Below are 21660 nucleotides of genomic sequence, written 5' to 3'. Positions count from 1 at the left end.
AATCATTTTCCTAAATATTTGTGTGCCCTATTTTTAACTCTTAGAGTATCATGCCATTAGCTTAGCAACATGTTAATGCCAAACTTGTGCAAAGTGTGCTTTCTTCGATACTGAAATACACTAGAGTTGCTTAAATCACTCGCTTAAAAAATTCCATTTCAGTTAGAATGCTGCCTTAGAATGTAGGCTCACTAGGCTTTAGAACAGAGCCTATGCGATGGCATAAGTACAGTAACTGCAGACATTTCCTGTAAAAATGACAGAAAAATGACAGAAAAGCCATCTCTATATGACTACATGGTCATTCCCCGTCCAGTACGATCAGATCAGAACAGCAACAGTTAAAGCGTCTTTCAGAAAGAGGCTCTGTGCAGAAACATTAGAGTTAAACTGTGGTAAACAAATACTCAATAGTGATGAGAGGTTCTTTTCAGTCCCCAAATTACAGTCTGGTTAACCAGAGAGTCTGTGTGCCAGCTCATTACTGATGTTTGCTTCCAATGCGACTCGTCTCCATCCAAGTTTACGAAAACATTCGAGGGGCCTTGAAAGCAAAGGGGGTTTTATACAGGCTGTAGCCCAGGAGAAAGAAGCCCGAATTAGACCAATGCCTACAGGTTGCTAGTCAACGGCCCTTGGTTTCACCCAGGTCCTGTAGCAAATCGCTGTAAATGCGGTTAGACGTCTGAAAGCATTGCCTGGGAATGCCACTCGACGCTTCCCGACAACTCTGAATCTTAATGCCGTATTTAATTACAGTAAGTGGCTGACATTCACCTAATTGTTGGGAGTAAATTAAAGTGCTACATTCACTCAGTATCATTACGCTCCCACAAAGACACATAAATGGCTTTTCCATCAGCAACTTTTTCCTGAATATAAAATATGATTGTGTTTTGCTCCCAGATATTATATGACCCTTTCAGGGAAGATTTATTTCACAATGGCTCTTAAATAAATGAAAGAACACTGTGGGAAAAAAAATCCTGCTGCAAACTCAGAGAGAAAGTCAGCGATGTTAGATTCAGCTCATCTCATTGTACACATGGTAATAGTATGGAACCTTGTAAGTATTTCAGTGTATTAAGTATCTAAAAAAATGTAAGACACTTCAGAGAATACCACAGCATTAGCATGGTCCATGTTTTAAAAATATGGCATTTACATGTATACCTCTTCAAACAATCTGCTATACACACTACTATTCAAAAGTTTTTAATTCTTCTAAAAATATATATATTTTGTTTTAATCTCTTATGCTCACCATTAATATTGTGAAATATTATGACAATTCTAAAAAGCTGTTTTATATTTTAATATCTCATAAAATGAAATTTATTCATAGGATGCAATTCTGAATTTTCTGGAAGTGACAGCAGCTTGTGCATGTAACGTGAGTTATACACTGGCAAAAAAGCAATTACACAGCATGTCATAATAAAGGGACTGACATTACAAACAGCTCATGGTGTAGATGTCGTATGATTCTCTGCTCACGGCCACTAATTACAGATAGTAAGACAAAAACACAAAATACATCACATTTAATTAGCAATACGTCTTTTAAAAAACAGCGTACAGACATGCAATGGGTTTTAGAGGCATTCAAAATCTTACTTATGCATTTACGTCATTAGTTCTACATTGTTTTTGTCAAATTGATGGCTGTAAAACGACAGTCAATGCAGCCCAAGCAGTATAAAAGCCACCATTTTCCATTTCCATATTTCAACAATGCATTTCAGATCTAGGAGATTTAGCTCATACTGTAGTGTTCTTGAAACTGCAGTATGAAAGAAAAACCAGGCAGGACTTGCATGCCACAAAAATGCTGGTGTGGGTTTTGTCTGAGAACAGTAGTACTAACACCGTGCCACAAATAATAGCGGGAAAATAAAATAGGTGACGACTTCAGGTATTTGCCAACATGCTAAAAGCAAGTGAAAATTCTGATGCCACAATTTTTAAATCACTTCAGCAGAAGAATTTGATGCAGTCTTCAGTGATGAACCCTGGAGTTCACAGAGGACTGGCTTTGATCAGGTTACAACCACAGGCCATGATACACTTGAAGTCTGCAGCAGTTAAAGGGAAGCAGTCGGAGCCGTGATAAAACACACATTCAATATGAGCTCAGACTGAAGCATCGTGGTTGGCATAGATAGACAAATCAGTCCCGAATGAAACCCGCCAGTAGATTGGTTTTTCGCTTGTTTGTTTAAATTTGCCATTTGTGTTTATTTATTTGATTGAAGCTGACAGTGAATTAGCATTTGACAGCGATGGATCGCAGTGCACAAAGTAAACATGCTATAAATAAAGCGTATCTCTAAATATCCAGTGGGAAATAATGAAGGGTGCGACTTTATCCACTGGAATTCGATTGTTTAATATTATTTTTCCCCCACCCACACTGTATAATAAACGTAATAATGACGTTTTAGTCTACTGTGCAGATCCTAGACGTGTGAAGCTCAGCTCTGGTGTTCGGTGTCTAGTCCTTTCTCGTTTTCTGGCTACAAAATCATCCATCATTACAGACACTGCTTACATTAGTGAAGTACAATAAATGTGTTTTAATTGGCCGGGGCTTTGAGAGAGTAAGATGAAGGCTGGTCGAATCGGCAGATGGACGTTGGCCATATTAAACCGTCTCTATTATCTTTAGCACCTTATGCATGTATCATGGAAACCCCTGGCCAAAGTTAGCACTCTTTCTAACACGACTGAACGATTGGAAGCGTATTAAAAAATTAATAATACGCTTCAGACCACATGTAGAAGTGTTTTGCTGTCAAATAGCAAATTAGCAACATGTCAGTGCACTGAAAACACCTCTGTGGTCACGATTGTTTTTGTAACGAGATGGTTTCACAAAAACAATCCTAGTGAAGGTGTAATTTAGCGTGCACCGCTGCAGACATCACCTTTACCTGACCACACTATAATCATGGTCATGTTGTCATTTCAAAAAGATCTGCTCATAAAATGACAGAGGATGACAAAACAATAGTTACATGTGTTCTTAACAGACCGTCAAGGAAAGTATTGGCAAAGTTATTTCAACTACAATATTATCAATATTAGCCGATTAAGCAGAGGTGGAAAGAGTACAAAAATATTCTACTCAAGTAAAAGTACCATTACATTAATGAAATTTTACTTAAGTACAGGTAAAAGTACCAGTCTAAAAATCTACTCAAGTAAAAGTAAAAAGTAGCTCATTTAAACTTTACTCAGAGTAAAAATTACTTAGTTACATTTTAACAGTTGGAGGGAGTCAAAATGGGACAGGCCAAGAACTCAGTTCCTGGAGGGCCACAGTCCTGCACAGTTTAGATATAACCCTAATTAAACACACCTGATCCAGCTCATCTAATCATTTAGGTTTATTTGAAAACTACATGATATGTGTGCTGGAGCAGGGTTAGAACTAAACTCTGCAGGGCTATGGCCCTCCAGGAACTGAGTTTGACACCCCTGGGATAGGTCTATTAATCTCAAACTAGTTGTTTTTAATTAAAGGAATCAGTTATTTAGAATAATAAAACATTTGGGCTGTTACCAGGCAAATCATTATCAACAAACTCATCTTTTAATGCAGAGGAAATGCAGAAGATTCATTGGAAGTGGCATTTAGATGTATTACACTGTTTAGTGCAGGACAAGAATGCATTTAACCTGCAGTTACAAATGCATGAATAATGTTTTGATATACAAGACATAAAATGTTGAATACTCATTTGAAATGATAAGAAATTAATTATTTAAAAAAATCAAAAGATACTTTAAATGTGAAATTAAAATGGCCAGTATGTGTCAGCAAGTCACTGTTAATAAGTGAGTCATTGCGATTGAACCGAATCATTTAAACGGTTGATTCATCCAGGAACGAAACACTGTCACGTTGCTCAGAGACGCAAAACTGTGCTTTGGTGGCTGTGTTTGGAATTATTTTCTGTTGTAGAAATAGAGCTAAAAAGGCAATATGGTGTCTAAAACGCAAGTCTCTTAATTAACTTGTTTACGGAACTGTTATATATATATATGTATGTATATATTCATGATGATTTTTGGAGGAAACGATGGCATTCTTTGTGTGATTTTGATTTAATATATGAAATTATATAAATATGTGAATTTTCTGCCCCTATATCTTCAATTTTGTGATCATTCTAAATGCATTTTAGGAGACTGAATCACACAGTGAAAGAACGCACTATAAATGCGCGCGCACATCATTAAAACAAAAATAGCACACTCCTCACCACGGTCTTTTTAGCTAATTTGTGCAAAACCTCTTGCTAAAATGTCAAAGCTTCATTTTAACCACCAATGCAACGATGCAATTATTTAGCTTACCTCTACATTCTTGCGCAGGGTTGATGTTTTGTCGAGATTTTATAAGCTGCTAGTTTGGTCTTCCTAGGCAAGCACAGCATACACAGCATAATAGAGCATACATATGGCCAGGGGTTCACTTCATTTCCTTGAGTTCAACTTCAGAATATGACGGGGTTTCGTTTTCAGCGGTGTCTGCACCACTAACGCCTGTTTTGTCCGTCTGCATCTTTCTTGTGATTTTAGCGCCAGTTTGCCCTCCTGCCCATTATTTACTGCCGTAGTTTCCAGGGAGCGATTTTTTTTTTTTTTACTCAGTAATTAATGTGTTTTAAAATGTAGCGAAGTACAATACTTCAAACAAAATATACTTAAGTAAAAGTAAAATTACAGATTTAAAAAATTACTTTAAAAAGTATTAGTACACAAAAAAGCTACTCAATTACAGTAACGCGAGTAAATGTAATTCGTTACTTTCCACCTCTGCGATTAAGTGATATTTTGTTTTGAACACTTCCAAAATCAAAAGCTTTGCCAAATAATGATGCACTTTTTATTTTATTTTCACATCTTCATTCAAATTTGCAATTCTGTGTACACACTTTTTAAATAAATAAATAAAAATAAAAGATTTTTGTCAAGCTTAAACCAAGAATTTTGGAGTTCTACAAAAAAAGTTTGTCTACTTCAATGTTTGTGTTTAATTCAATGTATTATCCACCATTCCTTTGTAATTTATTATGAAACTTACTAGGAATTTCTGAGTCAAAACTTCTTTTTCAGTAGTGACAAACCATCAAGAAATGCATTGGTTAGGCTAATTATCTTAAGTGATAATTTGCTGTTTTAACCCTGCCAAAATCAAATGCTTTGCCAACTGAATAATGCAGTTTTTCTCTTCTTATTTGTTCATTTAAAATTGCAATTAATTAGCCAAATGTGCAACCTCATATTGCTCTTCATAACTAATGAGAATGCAATTTTCTACATTATAGTAATAATACAATTCACAATGAAAATGTGCTTAATTGTCATTAAAGACTGTCAAGGAATGTATTGGCAAGGCTAATTAATTAATCACAAATACCATCTTATGAGACAATAAAGATGTTAATTACTCAAGTTTGCATATCCACTTGGAAAAATTAAGAGATACTTTGCTATTTTGGCACATACAAAATAGAAACCAAATCAAACTCTTTGCCAACTGATACTGCACTTATTTTTTTTGTAGTTAATTTAAATTTGCAAGCCCCACATTGGTCTGCAACTATAAAAAATAACTCTAATATAATGAAAAAGCTGAAAAATGCCTTGAGAGAGACATATTTAGCTGATTAAGAAAGCTAAATGTAGTACCTTATGTAGGCTAATTTTAATAGGATAGATACAATTTCTCATTTTCATTTAATTTAACTTGATAGTAATAAAATAACTAGTTAAAACTGAAATAAATAAAGAAATAAAGAAAATGAGATGCTTAATTGCCATAAAAGTGACAGACCGTCAAGTAAAGTATTGGCAAGGCCAATTAATCTACAGTATTATCTTGTGAGCCCACAAAAATATTATATTTTGCTCACGATAATGCACTTTTTCCTCAGTTTTTAGATGTTTGTTTAAATGTTTACTTTATTAAAATGCTTCAAGTAAATTTGAGCACAATAATGCCAGCCAGTCTGCTCTTTAGACATCAGGGTCTGCCACTATTAAAAACGACTCTGTTAAGATGAAAAAGCAGAAAAATGCCTCGGGAGAGAAGTATTTAGTTGATTAAGAAAGTTAAACGGTAGCCTCATTTTAATTTTAAGAGGCACACTACGCTTCTAATGCTCCTCTCATTGAACCACAAAACTTCCTACCATTTATAAGTACAAGTGATCTCAATTAGAGACCTCCGTGAAGGCACGGGGCGGCAGAGGAAACTGTCTTTACATTTTCCTCCCTCTCTTTTCCAGACAGCCGGCGTGCCCAGAGCAGACAGCGTCAGAAACAGAGAGTCTGTTTTACAGTATGCATTCACAGATGCCCGACTGACTTTATCCAAATCTTTTTTCCCCTGCTCTTTCACACTTCAATTTCAGCTGCAAATCACAAAGGCACGTCACAATGACAACAACCGTGCAGTGTGACACAGATGAATGCAACAGATTGTTAGAAGCTGGAATATAATATCTCAATATCATCACTCAGTGCAGCGCCTGCCAGAGAAAGAAGAAAATCTTTGCAATTGGAGGCCATTTAGTCTCCATCAAAAATGCCTTTGAATGCAAGCTATAATTAAATGTCTTTCAAAAATATGAGACTGCAATCCGGAGCCCTTTGTGGAGTCGCAGGGTCGTGTGATTTTCTTTTTCAACCAAATAAAGTATAAAACGACAGAGGTGTGTGCAGTTGAAGATGTGAAATTCAACAGGCGTGGAGCATTTCATATTTAAGGCTTGAAACAACAACAACAAAATGAATCAGCCGACGGATATAAGAGACATCTCATTATTTTAGGCTGCTGTACAGGCCAAATAAGCTGTTAAAAACAAGAGATATTTCTTACAGTAATATTTCTCATCTTGTCTGGGATGATTTCATTTACGTTTGTGCAAGAAAAGCACCTAAAATGAATAGAAACAGAAAACTGTCAAGAAAAGAAAGCAAAAAAATGCAATTATATTTTGCATGACCAAAATTAAGTTTGTTTTTATTGCAATAATATTTTCATGACGATTAGGCACATTCTGGAAATTAAAAAAATGTTATAATAACTTAAATACAGTATACATAATGGTATTTTTTTTTTTACTGAATATATTATACGCAGATTTTATTAATATATTTTATCATATTTATTATGTAAAAAAATATATATTACTTTTATTTAATAATTGTGGACTAGTGTTATTATAGTAAAAAAAAATGTTATAGAAACATTAAATTAAATACAGTTTTAGCAGCTAGTTTCCAAGCCAATGTTTCTCATTTTCATTTAGATTAACTAAATGAGACTAAATTAATTGAAAATAAAACAATACTACAATTTATAGACATATTAAAAAAAAAATCATTACAATAAAATTACAAAAATTAAAATGAAACCAAAATATAAAAATAAAAACTAATTCAAAATATTAATAAAAACTATAATAGTATCTCAATGATATGTGTGCATTATAATAATGATAACACAATATTCTACATTATAGTAATAGGAATATTAGCGATGAAAATAGTCATAAAAAGTATTGTCACAATGCATAAAAAATTTAATAAAATAAAAAATTAACCTTTTTATTTCTTCATGCAAAACATAAGTTCATAAACCCTCTGTTGACCAGCTATTGTCTCCGTTTTTGACTAGAGGAGCGACCTTTATGCCTCCATTTCTACCGGCTAAACAAAAAGGGGTGGCTTTTTTATTATTCTACAAAAGCTGGAGTGTATTTCAGTATCATCGCTCCATATGAGGTAAACACGCAGGAAAACTGTGTTGTTGTGATTTGCATGAGTTTGAAGGTCTCCTCAGGTGGGATTCAAAGCAGAACGACAGGATGAATTTCACTGTGGCTTTCCTAAAGAACATCTCTCACTAGGTCAAACCGCAAACGCTCAGTTGGAGGGAAGTCAATGGATCGGCATGTAAATGTTCTTTATGACTCCTTTGTGCTTTCGGTGAAGCAGTTTTGTAGACCTGGACGCTTGCTTTATAGATTCAGCTTAATATAATTCATTCCAAGATCAACTACACTTAACGTTTTTGACGGAAAAGCAGGGTTTCTGATGAAAATATGGTTGTGTGCCGAAGTACATCAACAGAACCGCAATCACTGACACGCTTTCCAGTGTGCAATCCCTCCTTGTTTCTGACGAATGAAATCATAAGCATTAATTGCTACTTTAGTAAACTATAAAGTGGTCTCCTGCTGATGATGGCAAATCCAGACCTGCATCGCTACAGAAAATTATTAATGCTGTATAAAGTTTCTGCGAAAACTTGAGTAGGGCTCTATAAAATCCTTTCTACCCCAAAATTATCTTTTTTCTGCATTGCACTTTTTCTGTTCCATTCTTTAACTACTTTGTAATGGTTAAAATAATTTTTAATATTTAAAAAGCATGTATTGATATAATAATAAAATAATAAAATAAATTAATTTAAATCAAAATAATATTTTTTTATTTTTTTCAGAACAAACATTTTTGGGGCCCTATGGAGTATGTTCATTTGATTTGATTTCATTTTTTATTTTTATTTTCATTTTATTTTACTTTTTTTTTACCTTTTTAATTTTTCCCAAATTCCATTTTTTTTTAAGATTCCTTTTGTTCTGGACTACATTTTAAAATGTTAAATTATTTTTTTGTAATCAAATGAAAATTTGGTTCGATTCCCCAGGAACACATGATAGGTAAAAATTGATGGCCTAAAGGCACTGTAAGTCACTTTGGATAAAAGCGTCTGCTAAATTAAATTAATTTAATTTAATTTAATTTAATTTAATTTAATTTAATTTAATTTAATTTAATTTAATTTAATTTAATTTAATTTAATTTCATTTCATTTAAATTAAATTTCTCCAAAAAATCCCATTTAACTTTTCTCAAACTCTGTGTCTTATGTTTAGATTTTACTGGATTCAATTTTAATATTTTAATTAGATTTTAATACTCAAAAAGCATGTCTAATCAACTAAAGCTTTAAATCTTTAAGTTATAAATTACTTTACAATAATAGGGCAATAGTATTTTTTTATTCACAATAATATTTTTTCTCAAATTCTGCGCTGTACGTTTGACTTTTCAGGATTGATGATTTAATAGAAATTCATTATCAAAAGCATTGGTAATAAAAATGTGTAATTGTAAAATTTAAAAAATCCTTTTATTTTTATTTTATTTTCAGGTTTACAGTTAAAATTAAAACAATTTTAAACTGTTTAAAATTATGTGACATCCTTAAAGTTGTAATAATAATAATAATTATTACTTTGAGAAGTACATTCGGTACAACTGCAATGTATTTCTGTCACAATTTCTTCAAGTTAAGCCAAACTCTTATTTTGACGGGTTGTTAGGACGTTTATGTGGGTATATTATACTATACTATACTATATTTTTGCCAAACTGAAACACACAGAACAGGCAGACCTCATATTTTAATAGACATTTTGCAGTTTAAATTCAGACAATTGTCCATATCGCATTTTGATTAAGTGTGTAGCCGCGAATTCCATCCGCTTCTCCACATTGTAGAAATCAAATGGCAATACTAGAGACATATGTGTGTTAATGTATGGAAGGTCAATTGTTCCATCTGGACCAATTCTTACCATGTACTATGTAAATAACAGATGAATATGTTAATGAGTCATTACCATATTAGGTTATTAGCATCAAAGCACCTCCATAGGACTAGCTGTGAGTGCTGGAACACATTAAAGTTTTCTCAATGACTTTAAGACAGGAAAACTCGTGCACTTAAATCATGCTCTGGAGCTCAGAGATGAAGCTTGTGGCATTTTCCGGATGTGCATCCGGCTGCCATTGGGCTCGCAGTGCTGTTGCTCATCTGAAACACACACAACACACACTCAAAGCCTGAGCAATTAGAAAGCCACTTCACACACAAAACGCTTCCTGATGCGTCCAGCGACAGGACGGGAAACATGCCACATGTTAAGATCCGGACATGTTCAACCGGGATCAATGACAAACGCTGCTCAGAGAGGGAGAGAGAGAGAGATCTGCCTTTTTTTAGCATGTGAGACTAAACTATTTTAATGAACAAAGCAAGGCTGGGTCAACTACTGTAAGCAATGATTGATAAATGATCTTTTAGTTCAAAGGGAACAGCAGACGTGTTTAAAGTCTGTTTTGGTCTAAAGTTTATCAAACGTTTGATCTTAAAAAGCACATACAGTACATCAACATTTTAGCACTAAATCTGAAATATATATTGATTATATATTGAAAAACAAAACACACCAATGACTTACAAAAAAAAGGGTTTAATTATATTTACATATAGGGGTCATTATTAGACTTATTATTAGGCTATACAGTAGTATACAGTAGCTATACAGTAATAGTCAATCAATATGTATCAATATTTTTAAAAAGCTTGATGAAATTTAGTTTAAAACTGGTTAGTGCCTAGAAATTTTTATATACTAAAATTCTTGTTTTATTATTATTATATATTTTTATTTTTTTTACTTAAACCTTTATCATTACATGTTTAACTTTGAATTCCAGATTTCCCATGTGGACTATATTGAAATATATATATATTATAATATATATATATAATATATATATATAATGATAACAAAAATAAATATTAAATGTAAAAAATATTGTATTTTTTTTTTAATTTTCAGTATGAATAAAGTATACAATTTATACTCATAATTCACAAAATATAACAATCATTTTAATAATAACACAAAAACTGTATAAAGTATAAACAAATAAATGTATTTATAAAAAATACAAATATTTACACTTTGTGCTCATTTTCAGTGTGAACTTAGTATTAAGTCCACACCCAAAAAAAGAAAAAAAAAAAAGGAAAAACATTATTTTTTAATAATTATATTTGAAAACCGAATTGTGCTCCATGCACAGATCAAGATGTTTCCAGGAACTTGGAAGCCTGGTTGATTAATCAGCAGATACATTGGCATTATAAGACTCAGCATATCTATCTTTCAGATATTAGTCTATTATTATTTGCTCCTTATGAGTATCTGACATATTCTGAATTATCGGAGCACATCCTCGAAGTTAACATTCATCACACAGCTATCTGCACAGTTTGCAGTTACACTTCCTCCAATGCAAAGAAAACAACTTAACAGGATGCTGACACAAGCCCAGAAATGCAGCTTGTCAGATTCAAATGCGTGCAGAGATTTCCATTTGGACTCACGGCAGGTGAATCGTCACGAACCACCAGCTTTATTTGAACAAACCCTTGGTCTGTTTGAACCTGAAGCTGACTCAGAAACCACAGCCTTCCTCCAGCATCAGACTATCAAATCTCACAGGCGGACGAGCCTTTTCTAACGTAGATGAGACGTAATCCCTATCAGTGCTGAAGTCTGACACACTTCTGTGCACTGATCATTAAACAGTACATCTGCCAGAATTACACTGAAGCCTTTATTCACAGATAGACCTCAGCTGCGGCCCTTAAAGGCCCGTTCACACCAAGCACGATAACTATAAAGATAACGATAAAGATATAGTTCTAAAAATCGTTCTCAATATTAAAGAATAGCAGAGTCCACACTACAACTATAACGATAAAGGCATAGAGAAATGGTATCGTTGGAATCATTTTCAGAACGATTTTTTTTCCAGCTGATGAACGATACAAACATTGACATCCAATCAGAATCCATCCTGCTATAACAAGCTCGAGGATTTAAAGCGGGAGACGCACGTGCGCTCAGAATAAACAGACGATATCGTCCGCTGGTGTGGACGCTAATATCGCTATCTTTATAGTTATCTTTATAGTTATCATTCTTGGTGTGAACGAGGCTTAAATCTCATTCATCCTCACATCCAATTAAACAAAATCACTGTCAAACCAGAGTCACACCAGTCTGAATATGAAGAATGACAAATCCAAGCTTTTAGGATTATCATAGTATAAACTGTGTGTACAATTTGCACTGTTAATAAAATAATAATAATAAGCAGGGCTGCACAATTAATCGTTCAAAGTCCACTTATGATATTCTGTGTGCTAAAGATGTGTTTTTTCTTTATATTTTTAAGGGGTTTTACCATTATTTTAAGTTTAGTTTTAGTATAACACCCATCATATTTATAAATATATATATATATCATATAAAAAATAAGATCCATGCAATTGCAACAAACAATGGTATAAACATCATTCAAATTGTGATAATCAACGAAATTACAATTTCAAGCAAGTAATTGACAATTATCCTTTTGTCATAATCCTGCAGCCCTAATAATAAGGTTAATTAAATATTCATACTTGTCGGAATGAAATGAGTATACAACATAATTCACATCAAAAATAATAAATGTTTTAAAATAAATTTCCAGTTACTGATTACAGTTTACACATACACAAAATATCTAAAAATTTAAAATGTGAAAATTATTTAAAACAAATATATAATAATATCAAATATTTAAACTTTGATATAATTTTAGTATACAACTTCCTCATAATTTTATGAATTTTTTGTATAAATTGCACATAAAAATTACTCAATTCACACAAAAAAATTACAATAATATGTAATATTAAATATTTTATTTTGTGAATTTCCAGTGTTAATTGGTTATACAGGTTACACATTATACACAACATATCTAAAACTATAAATATTATATTATTATTTAAAACAATATAATAATAGTAACATAAAATATTTGTACTTTTTCGGTATAAGTTAAGTACACCCAATAAAATAAAATAAAATAAAAATGTAACTCATGAATCACAAAAATCAATAATACAGAGTATATCAAATATTTACAAAATATGTGGCATTACTATCTAAAATAATAATATAATGATAATAATAATAATTTAAACTATATGTATATAAATATGCTTTTCAGTATAAATTGAGTAAACAATTTACCAATAATAATAATAATACCAAATATTTGTAGCATATCGCTCTTGAATCTCAACAAAGCTCCCTTTTCAGAGCCAGGCAACAGAAAGATGTTTAGTTTAGTCGTAAGGCTTCAGAAGACTCAAAATACAGCACAAATCATACAGACTACCTTTAATCATTTTGGAGTTTGACATGATACGTCCCGAATTTCTTATTTCGCGTCCCACAAGAATAACAACAGCATTTGGTTTTGGAAGGACATGAAGGTGAATAAACGAAGGCCGAATTGTCATTTTTCAGCGAAGCTCTCCTTTAATCAGAGCCAATATAAATCTTAATTCTGTCTCAGAGCGACATGAAACTAAAGTGTCACCAAAGCAAAAAGCAGGGCTCTTTTCTTCAATAAACACATCGCGGCGTAAAATGTCCTTCTGTTTTCGCCCCCTCTGTTGGATGAACGATAAAGCTTTTGCTTTGACTGCTGAAGGCAGATGGTCGCCATACTGGGCAAAACGAATTCAGATGTGGCAAATGAATCAAGATTGCTTCAACATGCAGAAGGCTTTGAAAGAACAGAAAAGGGAGCCTTTCTATTTATTGCATTTTCCTCTGTGTAATTAAATAGTCAGGACTTTTATGTAGCTTCCACGTCTTTTCTGTCGTTTCTACAGACGCCTAGTTAATTTACTCATTTAGTCGCGGGCATGAGATTTGTGTCTTCTGCGTTTCTGCCAAAAAGCAGTAGTCCTAGAGTGTAAATGTGGATGAATCTAGGCAACCTAAAATTTTACTACAGCCCACAAATATCAGCATTCAAAGACCTCCAACATATTTATTTCTTCTTCATCCAAGACATCCAACTCCAACCTTCCGCCACATGCTGTTTCAATATACATTCGACTATATTTTTCATTAATTACAATTACCCCAACTCAGCTGTCTCATAAATTTACAGACCATCATCATAACTGGGGGAAAATCAGAAACATATCTGGCGCACGCAGTCACCGAAGAAGGAAATGTAACTTAATAGCGTGTCTTTCTCGAGGACCTAATGAAGTGGCAAATGCGATTCAGAGCCATTGGATGTTTTATTTCCCTCCTACATCCTCGCCACACACGTCTGCAAAAGACATGCAATCATGCGAAATCCATTTGTCTCACACCGAAATGTGTAGATTAAAGGCTCTCGGACGAGTACTTGGACAGGAAAAAGGAGGAGAAATGGCTCACACGTTCAAATCTCCATCATCTGTGTGTGTGAGTGTGTGTGTGTGTGTGTGTGTGTGTTACTATTAGGGATTTTCACTGTTACTATTCATATTTATTTAACTAATAAATATATATACATATATATATATATATATATACATATATATATATATATATATATATATATATATATATATATATATATATATATTAGTTAATACCTTAAAAGCATTGACAGACTTGAGTTCTTAAAAAACGTGTAAAAAAAAAAATTCATAAAAACTTATCCCAGTTTAGTTATTTCTTCCAGTTGCATAGTTTAAATTGTGAATTGCATGCACTAAAAAAAGCTGACAGAATGTACTTGCTGTACTTGTTTTGCACTATGTGTGTTCATTTATTAAAGAGCAGGAAGGGATCACTTGGGCTAGGTTTTCTTTTTTTTTATGCAAATGCAAATGCAAACATATTGAGATATATACTGAATATCGTAAAAATCTTGACAATATCGAGATATACTTTATTTATATATATATATATATATATATATATATATATATATATATATATATATATATATATATATATATATACACAGCCCTAGTGTGTGTGTGCGTGTGTGTGCGTGCGTGCGTGCGTGTGTCTCTGGTGTGTGAGTGTGTGTCTGTGTCTGTGAATGTGTGTGTGAGTGTGTGTTAGAGAGAGAGAGAGAGAGAGAGAGAGAGAGAGAGAGAGAATGAGTGTGTGTGTGCTTGTGTGAAGTTTCCACAGAGTCAGACTTCACTCGAGTGCTGAAATCACTCTTCCTACAGTCTTTCAAACAGCCAAGGTTTAACCAACAATACACATGAGGGAAAGTCAGGCTAGACACAAGAGCGGGGATGTGATTTTTTCCTACTTGTTTTTTTCTAGAACATAACACAGAATTTACTGTGAAGAAGGAATAAAGCATGAAACCTCAGCTAATACAGGCACACGGGACTTTAGAATAGGAAACTGCGATTTTCCATCTAATTATGATTTAGCCCAATCAATTTTCATACTTAATAAGCATTTTCGCTGAAAGCTAGCTCATTTTGTCTTAGCATGCTGTTATAACGTAATGAGCTGTCATAAAGCTATTTACTAAAACTAACAACTTCTTTTCAGAGAAACCAAACAGCTTAAAGTATTTTAAATAACATGTTTCAACATTATAAAAGGTATAATGATGGTTGTAAAACTGTTTATTGGACACTTTATGAAATATAAACATAAACATTGACTCGAACCGAACAAACAGAACCTTTCGAGCGTCGCTTTCGCTTGACTTTCCACCTAAATAAACAAAAGACCCGAACTGAGTTTTAACCTCACACGTTTAAGTGACTGAACATTTTTACCTTAGGTTATGAATTACTCAATCTTGCTCTTTCAAACCGCAAGGTACTTGTCTCTGATGTAAACACACCGGCCAGCGCGTGTCTATTTGACGTCACACGGCTCTCTAAGGGATTATGGGTAATGGAGTTTTTAAAGGTTCGCTGCTGTAGTTCTGCGTTTTAATAAAAGACAAATTTAAACGTAAAAGAGCGCCACCAAAAGATCTTTTCAGATTAATACGCTTAAAAAAACATATGAAAAAAATTATAATTATATGAAACATGATTAGCCTCAAAAACGTTTAACTGCGTAGTAGTACATAAAAAAACACTAGAAAATATTAATGACTTGATTATTTTGTACTTATTGTTTATAATATTGTTTTTATTTTTAAGTGTTATTGCCTGACCTTCTATGGTATTCATTTTTCCTTTTTTTTTTGCATAGCCTATTAAAATAAAAAATAACGAACCCAAAAATATGCTATATGCATATTAAATTTAAACATTGGGCCGTTAAAAAAACATAATTTAGTTCCATATATATGAATGTTGTTGTCGTGTATAATATTAACTTTAGCCCGGGCTCTTTATCTTCTTTAGAAACAGGAAATGAGTCACTTCTCTTCTGTGCTTGTTTGCTTTCTGTCTGGCTTAATGAGTTGTGTTTACGTCTCTTTATGAGCCTTTATGTCTCACATTATTAGCAAACAATAACAGTCAAAGAAAACTCTTCACCCCGTTGCCATTATAATCCACTAACTGTTAAATAATTTGCTTAATATGTTTTTAAAATGTATCTTTTATGCCCTTGCTGAACTTGAATCTTTATCTTTAAATCACAACCGTGTTGCTGTATAGTCTCTGTGTAACATCCACTCGCTGCATTGCTTTGGTAAGAGGATAAAAACAAAAAACCCGACATCAAACTGCTCGTTTATTTTGATGCCACGAAATGGTGCTTGGAGACGTGACGTGCTCAAGACTCATCAGCATAATAATCCTCCTGCTTCTGCATATATATATATAAACCACAAAAAACCTGAGCTCACCCAAGTCCCTGCCTCCTAAGACAAACCACACAGCGAGACAAAACACTGCGGCTTTCTTCTTTTCTAACCACAGCCTTCGGAATCACCTTTTAACCCTTTAACAAAGACTGTGCATGGAGAAAGAAAGGTTTTAAGGAATTCTGCAAAACCTCTTAACTTTCTTTTGAACTTCTTATACGGTGGAGAGTTTAGAGACGCGCGTTGAAGCGAACTCTCTCCGTGCGAGTGCCGCGCGTAATGCAAAGCGACTCGGTTTTATTCCGGATTTTGAAGTTCGCTACAGCCAAGAGGAAGCAAAATCGCATTGTAAATTATGTCGGTGCTTCTTCAGAGCGTATCCAGAAGCTCCCGTGTCTTTCTTTCCACGCGATCCACCTGTAGCGCTCGCGCGTAAAGCCCGAGTGGAACCGATCTTCTCCAACTTTTTTCGCTTTCTGGAAAGCGCCGAACGGACTTCACGTAGCTAGATCCCATCTATTTTGAATCGAGTACTCAGACTTTGGTGCTGGTTTGAAGTGCACTTACCTTTGCTGACATTGTTGTGATGCGCATCCCGGTAGATCCGAGCACCAGCCGCAGGTTCAGTCCGCCGTCCAGCAGCCTTCAGCCGGTGGCGGGGAAGATGAGCGATGCGCCGCAGGAGCAGAACGCGGCGCTGCCGAGACTCCGACAGCACGACAACCGGACGATGGTGGAGATCATCGCGGACCACCCCGCCGAGCTCGTGCGGACGGACAGCCCCAACTTTCTGTGCTCGGTGCTGCCGTCCCACTGGAGGTGCAACAAAACTCTCCCGGTGGCGTTCAAGGTCAGAAAGACGGTTTAATAAGAAACATGTTTCTTTTCAAACATTAGTTAACAGACCAGTATTTAGTAGCATACATATGGTTCAACTTTATGATAGATTTCTAGCTTTTTGCATGTGCATTAACTTGCGTTCTGTTCAGTCTGGCATTACTATTTTAATAGATCAGTACACTTTTATACATTCGTAGGCTATAAGAATATTTTTTTTATTAGCCTGTTCATTTAAACCAGGTAATCACTGGTCCCATTCAGATTTAAATCTCTGGCCAAGATCTGGACAGCATTCAAAACACACAGCATTACACAAAAACACACTTTAATGTGAGAAGTAAAGAAAACGCTATCGTTTCAATAAACGTTTTCTTACTGATTATTTACTGTAAATGTTTCTGGACAGTTTGCATGAAAGGTTATATATAGATCTCATATCAAATCAAACTTTTATCACTTTCAACTACTTTTAACCAAAATATCTGAGCAGGTTTTTTTCCGATTGTAATGATATAGGCTATATATGAGATTATTTATAGTTATTTTTTACTAGTGTTTCTTTTCCAAGTTTTCCATGTGCTTTATTAATAACAGTAGTTTTTTTTATTATTATTATTATTCAAATGTTCAGAATTTTTATTTTATTATTATTATTTTTTTATGTGAGTAACTGATGTTTAAAATAGGGATTCCTGCAGTGCTGGAGAGAGAGAAGTGAAATCTGAGAGATTTAAAGCTATTCATAGATACAAACACATGCATGTTTAATCACATGGCCTAAATTACACACAACTATTAATACTTTGACCGAAGATAGAGTATTTCATAGGAACAGACGGTTTCACAGGGACGGTTTCACTCGGGCTGTTTCTGTAAACATACTTTTGTTCATTTATTGGAGCTTGTGAAGCTGAACCAGCCCCCTGCTCACACTGAGCATCAAAACATTCCCCTCAATTCAATCTCATTTTGTGAGTTTTTTTAATGTTTATCAAGTAAGATTTAGTTGCTGCATCATTTGCATCATTTAACAAAATCCAAGTTTCCAAAAAGAAAAAAGAGGCAAGAAATAGCATTCAGAATAAGACAGTGCATTTAAAAAAAAAGCATGTATATAATTTTTTTGACAACTAAATGTTGTTTTATATTCATTTTAAATTTGATAATGCTTACATTTCAATAAAATTAGAATATTAAAATAATTTTTTTGTCATATTTTTCTGTTGAATAAATTTGCTTTAGAATTTCTTTTCATTTATTTTTTTGCTGAATCACTATTTGAGTTGTATTGACATCATCAGATGTTTCTGACCAATTTAAGTGGAATGTCTTACATGCACAATTTAAAAGGTCACATTTAAGAACAGTCTAGCTTTTGTTTCTAGCAGGTTTTAACTGATTTATTGTCTCACTTCATAAAGTCATTTATAACCAGTATCACAGGCCTGTTTTCATCAGCCTATGAATAAAGAGTCAGACTGCAGTGAAATGCAAGGCGAATTACAGCGGGACAGTCACAGTGTGTCCGTTTCTGTTCAGGTTGTAGCTCTGGGAGATGTTTCTGACGGGACGGTGGTGACAGTTATGGCAGGAAATGACGAGAACTACTCAGGAGAGCTGCGAAACGCCTCAGCTGTCATGAAGAATCAGGTGGCGCGTTTCAACGACCTGAGATTTGTTGGCAGGAGTGGAAGAGGTTGGTACTTCCACCTTAATTCTATTTATTCTTCACTGGCCGCTTCGTTTGCTTTGGCTAAATCATAAAAAAAAGAGATGCTTCGTTTACAATAAATGACACGTTGGAAATAAAATTTCGGCATGCACAAGCCAAACGGACTGAAGGTCGAGGTCTACCACAAATAGTCGGATAAAATATATTGATTATAATTTAAAACATGGCTTCTATGTAGCCTTTTTATTTTAATGCAAATCAAACATTGCATGTTTTACACGAACACAACAGGACACTGTCCAAGATTCCTCACTTACAGAAATATTGAAAAGAAAGAGCTGCAGGATTGGAAGAGAATCACAGAAATTCATTATTATTTTCCATCAGCGTCCAACAACTTGAGTGCTTCCATGTTGAGAATAAAGAAAATGGGTGCTTTCCAAAAAAGACTGTCATTTAAGTATTCCCAAAGCTTAAAAGTAAAACAAGACTTATAACTGTTGCAAAATATTGCATTCGCTGGAATTTCCTATCTAATACTTTTCTGTTACATCCACCCTACACACCCAAACAAAACAAGAAAGTCTTTAAGACGTGAACGCGGGATCACAGACTGCTTATGTGTGGATGAATGCTGCTTTTGATATGCTTGCAATTATTGTCAAAGACAAAACCCCGCTCTTGTGATCCTGTCGGAAGAAGGCATTGAGCGCGCAGGTCTTTGAAGCGTCCCGGGACAGACAGTGAGATCAGAGGAGAGGTCTGTCTGCCGCTGGAGGCTGCGTATACTCGGGCGTGCGGTCTAGACCTGCCCTCATAATCCACACGGGCACTTAAAGAGAGGCACGGACATGTGCAGCAGGGAATCCCAAAACACTCAAACAGCTCCAGGGGTTTGGGGAAGTGCACTCGACCTATATGGGCTTACAGTATGTAGAATGTGATAAATATCAACGTTGTCTGCTTTTTGGTTATTTTGAGATTTATTACTACTAACAGAAATGGTCTGCCAGTGTTAATTCCAAAATCTAAAAAAATATATATAAATATATAATAATAGTGCATTTTGAGTAAATAAAGTGTAAAATAGTTTTTATTCATTTATTTTATTATTATTTATTTTATTATTATTATTATATAAAATTATTAAACTGCATTGGGCAAGACTGAAATTAAAAAAATATATATTTTTTTTTAACATTTCAGATATATATTTTGAGATAATTATATAAATATATTTTATTATAATATATAAAATTTCATATATACAGTATATATAATTTATTGAAATGTATAGACATTATATATATATATATATATATATATATATATATATATATAAAATGCATAACTGCATAACTGATATTATATTATATTATATTATATTATATTATATTATATTATATTATATTATATTATATTATATTATATTATATTATATTATATTATATTATATTATATTATATTATATTATATTATATTATATTATATTATACATTGGTCATCAGCTATCCTGTTTTGTAGATATTGCTAATGCAATTAGCTTTGGCTAATAAAAAGAACAGTTAAATCAGTTAACCACTACTTTACACGATAATTAACTGAATAACACTAAATGCACAAGAAATATTCGAAAAATATATATTTTGTATCATCCATTTACAGGGCTGCTGATAGATTTTGAACAATTATGAGTAAGAAAAAAACAGTTAATCGCCATTTGGATCTGAATTTGCCAATAATCCGCTCAATAAATCAGTCTATTGGAACTTTTTAGGTCTGTGGTTTCATTTGCTGTGTATGGGTTATCAGTCAGGGTGGATGTGGCCGTGCAGACGCTGGTTTTCTGATTCCTGCAACAATGCCTGTCCTCACACACCCTCAACACGCTATCAGTGTGCATGTGTGCGCATCCGTGTTATCTCCACACAGCTGTCACAGTCAACAGGGCCTTGGCCCGCATGGAGACCCACACCTTCACAGGCTTAAGTTTCTTCTATCTATGACACGGGATCTGGAAGAGGAAGTCAAGGAGGAGATAGCACAGCATAAGGAAATTAAATATGGAAAACGATACGAGGTGCGATGTGGAAGATTAGAATAAAATCGACCACAATCAAACAAATGACATCAGAAAAAATAAGCCGCCTCGAGTTACTAAAAGTAACTGTGTTTCCTCAGACAAAACACTTGATTTATGCAGAAGCGCTTTTGTGTTTTCAGAAGTACTGCACCTTTATTTATGAATGGATTTGGGTATGCTGCTTCGGATAGGACAGGGCGGGATGTTTGTTGTTGAGCAGGACTTTATGCCTTTCATATGCAGTCTGTCTCGTTCTGTTTAGGAAATCATTTCAAACAGAAAAACCCTTCTGCGTGAGCCAGCGTTTAGGATATTTTTAGCAGCTGGACAGCAACCGTTGGATGGATGGCATGGATGGTATTTGCTCGCTGGGTGGGTCTGTGAACGTGCTTTTGGGGGCTCATGGATGGATTCTTGTGGGAGAAAAGAAAAACAAATTACTTTAGCAAGACTCATTGCATAACATGCACAAGAATATCAGGAAACCAAAAATGTTGGAGTTCTAGAAAAAGCATGCATATTAGAAATGCATGAC

The 21660-nt window shown here is 34.0% G+C and overlaps 1 protein-coding gene across 2 annotated transcripts in view; it reads left to right on the top strand.

Moving 5' to 3' along the window:
• The window catches only part of LOC132112381 (runt-related transcription factor 2-like), a 69224-nt gene that overhangs the window by 9620 nt on the left and 37944 nt on the right, over nt 1-21660 (top strand). For both annotated transcript variants that reach the window (XM_059519836.1, XM_059519835.1), the window contains exons 3-4: nt 17133-17380; nt 18910-19066. In XM_059519836.1, the coding sequence (XP_059375819.1) occupies nt 17133-17380; nt 18910-19066 (405 nt within the window). The remainder of the gene's footprint in view (nt 1-17132; nt 17381-18909; nt 19067-21660) is intronic.

The sequence above is a fragment of the Carassius carassius genome, chromosome 32, assembly GCF_963082965.1.
Source record: "Carassius carassius chromosome 32, fCarCar2.1, whole genome shotgun sequence".
NCBI lineage: Eukaryota > Metazoa > Chordata > Actinopteri > Cypriniformes > Cyprinidae > Carassius > Carassius carassius.
Note: the sequence above shows the minus strand (reverse complement) of the source record. Positions and strands in the feature narration are given on the sequence as shown.